Below are 7,452 nucleotides of genomic sequence, written 5' to 3'. Positions count from 1 at the left end.
AGAAAGAGGAGGTGGACAGTTTTTGAGGAAGTGCATGCGTAGATCAGTTAAATCCTTAAGTGGGCAAATCTCAAGGAGAAAAAATTGTGCTATCTTCATCATCTTCATCATCATGAATAGGCTCCAAGGGAAAGCAAGGTGTGGGGGGAGGGGGGGTGAGAGAAGGGGAGGAGGGAAAAGCAAGGTCATATTCTGACCAAAAATAGATTGTTTGTGTCTGCAGTTCAGTCTGTAAGGATAATGGTAATTTATGTCTGCAGTTTTGTCTGTTGTTTTATCTATGCAAGGGGTCATGCATCTAGGGGACCTAGAGGAGAGAAGGGGCCTTTGAAGCAGGCAGACTCGTAGTGCTTGTTCAGGTAACTCTTGAGCGCGAAGGTCTTGTTGCAGCGTTTACACTTGAAGTGCTTGAAGGCCGAGTGGGTCTGCATGTGAGCGCGCAGGTTTGAGCGGTCTGCGAAGGCCTTCCCGCAGTGGGCGCATCCGAACGGCTTCTCGCCCGTGTGAGAGCGCATGTGGCCCTGTAAAAGCCAAGGTCGACTGAACGCTTTCCCACACACGTCGCACTTGTGCTTGAGGTCGTGCGTGAGCAGGTGCATGGCCATGGCGGGCATGGACACATACACCTTCCCGCAGGTCGGACATTTCTTTGCCAGCTTGCTGTCCAGCGAGCGGTGTGTCTGTTTGTGCCGGCTCAGGTTGGAAGACGTGGCGTAGGTTTTGCCGCACTCGTTGCAGGTGTGCCTCTGGATGGTCCTGGGGCTGCTGATAGCTTTCCTCCTCGAGCGGCCGTCGGTGATGAAGAAGGCATCGACTGTGTAACCCTCACTCACTGCAGCATCTCCGTTGATGTAACCGTCAGTGATTTCTGAGCCGGGACTGTCAGGGGACTCAGAGTCAGGGGCCCCATAGTCACTGTGGATACCATCATAGAGGGGGTCGGGAGAGGGCACCTTGATCCCACTGTCACTCTCACCATCGTACACAACAGGGCTGATGTAGTCACTGATGTAACCAGCTGACATAGAAAAAAGAAAACAGTGTTAGTTATAATAGAAATGGGTTCAGACTGAAGCCTGGAATGGGAATCACAGATATATAGATTCAGACTAAAGTATTTGTCCCTGATATAGCCAGGACTTAACTTGATAGGCTGTAAAAAAAAAAAATTTAAAAAAAAGCAAATTTGCTTTATTAAAACTATCTTAAGTGGCACAAACAGGTGCAAAAGTGATCCGCCATAACAGCAGAGACCCACAGTTCATGTACCAGTAGGAAATGTGATAAACATTTGCTACTGCACATGTCTGTCTGACAGGGAGACAACAGGGGGAAAAGTCTGGATTAAAGCCATTAGACTGCTACAGCCAGCTGGACAAGAAGAACAGAGTGAAATCAGATAGCCCTCTTCTCTTCTCAAGCTTATCTTTCTTCACAGAGACAGTAATGCAGCGATTCAGTAGACTGACCAACATTACAGTCTGAATTGGTGGAAGTGCTTACTCAGTGATGTAGACAACTGTATTACACAATTAGTGATATACAACTCGCCTTATGCAGCCGCATGTTTGTTCTGCTTCTGCATCCCACTTGCATTTATTATGATACAAAACATAGAGATGATGGGTCGACATAAATATTCCAAACAGCTGGTTCATCCAACCGGTGACTTGTTTCTAACATGTTACTGCATGTCGGATGTGGAAACACCATTAAGCCCGTTCACTGTGGTTGGACACAAACACTGACATGACAGGCGAAGATATCAACACAATGGGTGAAACAGTTGGTTCCAGTAAGATCTGATCCTAGGTCAGCAACATGTAGTTCACATGTAGTTTTTAAGAGGAATGGAGTGTTATGGTCCCATGAACTGTTAAAAACTTTAATAAGGATATATCTGCCCTGTAGTAACACTGCACTATGGCCAAGTTGTATTCCCTGCTTTTACCCTGCATAACTCCCCATCAGCAAAGGAGCAGCAACTGTAACTACTTTTAACACATGTGGAAGTCTGAATTGGCACATCTGTCTCTCTCCTCTCACACCTGTGGCAAGTAGTGGAGTGTGAAAAAAAAGCCTGCAGTATTAGTCCCGAGATAATTCAGCTATATAATTCCTCTCAGTTCTCCGAGGTTGCAGTTAAAACACTTCCTCTGTGAAAGATAAACGCACACGGGCTGACCCTGAACTTGAGAAAGCTGATTTAAGGAGTGAAAATGAGCATCAGCACCACGGACAGATCCTGTGCGGCGCAGGTCGCTGGCTCAGTGACAGCGAGGCTGCTGCACAGGCTCAGTCTGTGAAGACCTGCACGGCAAGCCTTTTAGACAAAACACTGCGACTGAAACTCATTCTAAAACAGTGTAGATGTACATGAGCTTGATATATCTGGAAAAATGCAAAATTCCTTCCAGTTTGATGGATGTTTTTCAGGGGCATCATAAATATGAGAATATGTCTACATAACTGGCTAAATATAGAATGGATAATTACATATAGTACAGTACTGTACATACAACACATAAATACATACTAACTAGCATATTTACAAGCACATACGTTATAAAATACCTTTAGATTTGGTTCACTGGCAGTCAGTCTAAACACATGGCTTTTGAGTGTGCGTCATTACACACATGTTGTTTTCTGCTCATTTACTGTTCGTTGTGTTTACACAGAGACAAAGACGCAATTGGTCATACAACATATTTTGTTAAACACACGCACAAACTCACCAGAGTTTTTTGTGGCTTACTGACTTTGACTCTATTATTAGTGTGACAGTATAGCTTTGGTTTAGTGGTTTGAATAAACACGATTGATAGGTTTATGCAGATTGAACTGTCCCTGAACGCAGGCTGCCATGAACACAACCTGTGACACAGCATACAGCCTAATAGTAGCAACAAAAACTACTTATTAAACCATTAAACATGTACACCTAATACATACTCAATGCCTGCCCATCAACAAGGAAAGTAAGGGGAAAAAATAGCTATTCTACATCTCAAGACTGAGATCATTCCTTTTTCTTCTTTCGTGTCAGTTAAATGTTCATGATGTAAAGGGAAACTTGTGATCAATTGGACATAAGAAAAGACAGATGTGGTTCATCATATGCGTCATCAAAATATGCTACATATTGTAGTCTGGATGGGAAAATGTAGTATTTTACTTTTTTCTCCTTTAAGAAATTGATGTTGTTATTATTCATCCGGTCTCTCGTGGGATCTTTGAGTAAGATGCAGAAGCAACAAGCTCTACAGTATGTGACACCACGTATCTGTCTACATACGATAACAGCCACTACATATCTGCTACGAGCATCCCATCTGAATAAGCAGTCCCAGTGCCCTCACACACAACGCACAGAACACGGGAGGGATATGAATTATTCCAAAAGCCGGCTCGTTGAAGCAGGGAGTTGTTCCTGTTGTGGGTAGAGACTGTGCTGGAGACAAAAGGTGGCCGGGACAGGCAGTGTTGCACGTTGCTGCTGAGGCGGCAGATCGCGTGTCAAGCTGAGCAGGGGCTTGTTAACCTCGACATTATAAATACACCGCTGACAGCTTTTTTGCTTTACGAGCAGAGAAATGCAGGAAAGACCGTGCGTGGAATACACATGTTGATGTGCAACAACGTGCCAGTGACATTGGGATGGAAGCAATGCAGTGGCTTCATTTAGGCCTTCATGGCAAAGGCTTGGTGTAAAATGTGACGCAGGTTTGAGGAGAAGTTCACAGCTTCAGCACAGGGCAGCACAAAACAATGAATCACTGTCCTCAGGATAATTACAATGGGCCCTGCTTTGTTGATATCCATACTCAACAATTATACCAAGACAGTCCACCATAGTGAATCCACTTAGGGTTAGAGATGTTACTATACAATCTGTTACAATTAACTTACATTCAACAGTTCATCTGTGACTGCAAAGTGAGGTAAGAGCGGTCAGGAATGTCAATGCTGATCCGCTTTTGTGTTTTTGTGATACTGTGACAGTGCAGGCTTGTGGCAGCTATTGTAGGCACACAAAGAGCAATGCGTTTATTTAAAATGAAAGATTAAAAGAAAAACATCTTCAGTCTAGGCGAGACATCATCGTGCAAAAATCTGCCGACACTGCAAAAACGAGACAGGCATACCTGGACATGGAGCACACACAAAAGTCCCATGCAGGATGCAGGAAATGAGCCTGTGATGGTTCTGCTTTTATATGCAATCAAGAAAAACAAATCAGGAACACACTGGCAGACCACAGCATTGTTACGTAAAGGATTACTAAACCGCTGCTTATTTGTGCTGCACCTGGAGGCGGCTGGTGGAGACATTTGTCAGTGGAGTGTTAAACGATCATCAAATATTAAGTGTCTCTATGTTTTGTCAGATTTCTGTATAAAACAACCTATAGGATACAAGGAAGTAGGTTTCATGCAACATCTTAAACAGCATAAACATCACACTGAGCAAGGACACCATTTAGACTGAGCTTTGCCTTTTGTTAAATCCACAAAACCAAGTGAAAGTGGACCAGATATTAATAACTGCTGTCCTTTCTTTATCTCTTTTAACCTTACTTAGCCTGCGTGGGGGGGGTCGTCCCCACAGACTGTGAGCCAAAATCGATGAAACATGGGACACGCTGGATTTAGTAGATTTCTCAAGTGATCTTTCTGCTCCAGTGGCAACTCGACTCCCACAACCGACCAAACGCTTAAAGCCAAGCCTGCTGTAGCTTCTGTACTCCCAGTAAATAAAGTGTCGGTAACACTCAGTGAGCAGGGTGTAGTGGTTATTGAGATTGGCAGTTCTTCAGGGTTTAGCCCTGTCCATCTCACCGATGTGCTCCACTGAGCTCCTCTGAAGTGCATTCAGCTCTTACAGGCTGCACTAATAACTCTTTGAAGTCATGTGGAATTACTTATTTTGTAATGGACTGCTTAGTGCGGGGCTTTGAAGCTTTTATTACCCATCAGGAAGGTAATAATTATGTGATAACTCTGTGCTGTCTGCCGTTGTTCTGTAATCGATGATTATAGGCTGTTTATCTGCCTCGAGGACACCCTCATCACCCTACAGGTAGCCAACAACCCTGTGATAAGTTTCAAATGGAAAGGCTGCAGAGACACCGGATACAATAAAGACATGTTACAGGATATTATAAGAGGAACGAGCCTCCGTGTGAATTTGATAGTTATCTTTCGTTAAGAGTTGCAGGTTTGCACCGATGTCTCGGGGAATCCCTCCAGGACACAACAGGTAGCTCTTAGTCACCTTATTTTAGAAACAGCATCGCCTGTCACCCTCCTCCTCCTCCTCTGTCAGAGCGACTTGTCTTTGAGACACCTGTTAATGCTCGCTGTGCAGCCGGTCTGACCTACCTTTGTCATGGAGCCGCAGGCTGAGGTCTGTCCGGTGCCGGTAGACGTTCTCCAGGTCCGCCCCGGTGGAGAAATCATCCAGTTTCACCTTTTTCACCAGGAAAGACCTTGGCATGGTGGTGCGACACCGACACACACACACTGTCACGAACACAACGACACACACTCACAAACACAGCCGATCGCCGACGGCCTGGCCAGCGTGGTGATTCGCCCGTTACACACCAACAAGACGGACGAACCGGAGGAAGATTGTCTTGAGATTTTGGAAGAAGCGCGAGCTGAAATAGTTGACCACCGCTTATTTATTATTTCTTTTCTGTTTCAGTCTCTGTCTCCCCGCTTTTAGTCCTCGTGCAGGAGAAGGTGAGAAATACAACTTCAGCACCGGACAGCTCCCTCCGGGGGGGCTGCCTCGGGTCTCTGTGCTCGCGGGTAGAGGGCTCGTGAGCTGTCAAAAAACAAACAACAAAAAAAACAAAATAAGAGGCGGTGGAAGGCACCCTGCAGCGCGCGAGGCAGCTCGCGGGCCTCTTTAAAGAAGAGGAAGAAGAGATGGAGGAGGAAGAGGAGGAGGAGGAGGAGGAGGGAGGGATGCGAAGAAAATAAGAGGGAAAATAAACGGAAGGACGATTTTGGAAGCTTTTCCAAAAAGAATATGTCGGACACCTTGTCCTTCCCTCTTTGCCGCAGAAGTAGTTCCTTAATTCCCGTCAAAGGCGCCTCACTCGGGTCGGTACAACATCACAGTAAGACTCCCTGCGGCGCCGAGTGGATCAACAGCATCCCCTCTTTCTCTTTCTGTATCCCTCTCTCTTCTCTCTCTCTTCCCCTCGGTCTCTCTCTTTCTGCAGCTTCCGCGAGGTGTTCCCGTGAGTGTGCCGTCTCGCGATCAGCTGTTGGCATTTATACGGCGCAGTGAGAGAGAGAGAGAGAGAGAGAGAGAGAGAGATGGATAGACACACGGGTAGAGGGAGTGCTTAATTTAATCCATCCCACATCCCCGGGGAGCGGCGACTGGCCCGGATGATTTATTGAAGCTGTTATCACCCCCCCCCCCCCCCCCCCCCTTTCTTTCTATTTATTTCTCTGTCTTTCATTCTCCTTCTCCCTCCTTCCTCCCTTTCTCTTCATTTTTTGAGTGTGTGTGTGTGTGTGTGTGTGTGTGTGTGTGTGTGTGTGTGTGTGTTAGTGTCTGTGTGTGTGAGGCGAGTCGCCATGTTTTGGGGAGATAAGAATGGAAATTATGGGGGTTTTTTTGTTGGTTTTTTAAGCACTCATTGATTTGATTCAGCTATCGCAGCGTGTAACATGAATTTCAAATATTGTCCCATTGTGCATTTTTTTGGGGAGTCCATACACTTCTTTTTTTCTGGTTTTCCCCTTCTTTTATCACCTGCTAAGTATACTCTATCTTTGCTTTTTTTTTGTGGCGATGACATGAATTATATGGGGGAATATTATCTAGCATGCTGAGAGCCTCGTAATCATCATTAATGTGGCCCCGAAGGCAAATGGGTGAAGACCAAATGGAGTGTTTTACAGTGACTGCGGGATAATTATGGGAGTAGAGCAGGCTAATATCTGCTCCAGGGTCACACTGGGTTCACTGCAAGATCGAGGATTGTCTCTGCTCCCTGTCGATATTATGCAACAATAACAAAGATCATTTGAGAGATTTATGAAGCGCCTGCTGTGTAGACTTTATTTATTCAGCCTCACTCTTTTTATTCTCAGTCTCCCTTTAAGTCCCCAAATATAAGTTTAATAATCACTAAAAAAAGAGAAAGATAGGTGTCCGAGGGCATGACAAGAAATCTGATTAAAGTATTCTACTGATTTAACTTCATGGACCATCTAAAACCCTTGTTGTCAAGTTGGATATTTACCTAAACTACAGTCTGGGACCTTAAACATGAATACTGGCAGGTTTTAAGTGGTTCATAATCTGAGGGATCACACTTTATCAGTTTATTTTAATAAGTCCCGTGGTGTGAAAGTACACATTACTGAGTTCATGTCCTTGCAACATTAAAAAGTATTGCTGTGTTTTAATGAGGCAGGTGTT

At 45.0% G+C, this 7,452-nt stretch overlaps 1 protein-coding gene across 1 annotated transcript; it reads right to left on the bottom strand.

The window, feature by feature from the left end:
- Window positions 1–290: 290 nt before the first annotated feature.
- LOC139290578 (transcriptional repressor scratch 1-like) lies at window positions 291–5,499 on the bottom strand. Its single transcript, XM_070912399.1, has 2 exons — window positions 5,385–5,499; window positions 291–1,018 (listed from the first exon to the last, which is right to left on the bottom strand). The coding sequence occupies exons 1-2, from the start codon at window positions 5,497–5,499 to the stop codon at window positions 291–293; spliced, it is 843 nt and encodes a 280-aa protein (XP_070768500.1).
- Window positions 5,500–7,452: the final 1,953 nt, after the last annotated feature.

This window comes from Enoplosus armatus, chromosome 9 (genome assembly GCF_043641665.1).
Source record: "Enoplosus armatus isolate fEnoArm2 chromosome 9, fEnoArm2.hap1, whole genome shotgun sequence".
In the NCBI taxonomy this organism is placed as follows: Eukaryota; Metazoa; Chordata; class Actinopteri; order Centrarchiformes; family Enoplosidae; genus Enoplosus; species Enoplosus armatus.
This window is presented reverse-complemented; position numbering and strand designations above follow the sequence as displayed.

Bases quoted from the DNA above. Each gene is read 5' to 3' on its own strand.
- LOC139290578 (XM_070912399.1), bottom strand. From the start codon at position 5,499: ATGCCAAGGTCTTTCCTGGTGAAAAAGGTGAAACTGGATGATTTCTCC. The intron at 1,019-5,384 runs GTAGGTCAGACC...TTTCTATGTCAG, and splicing joins CCTGCGGCTCCATGACAAAG to CTGGTTACATCAGTGACTAC.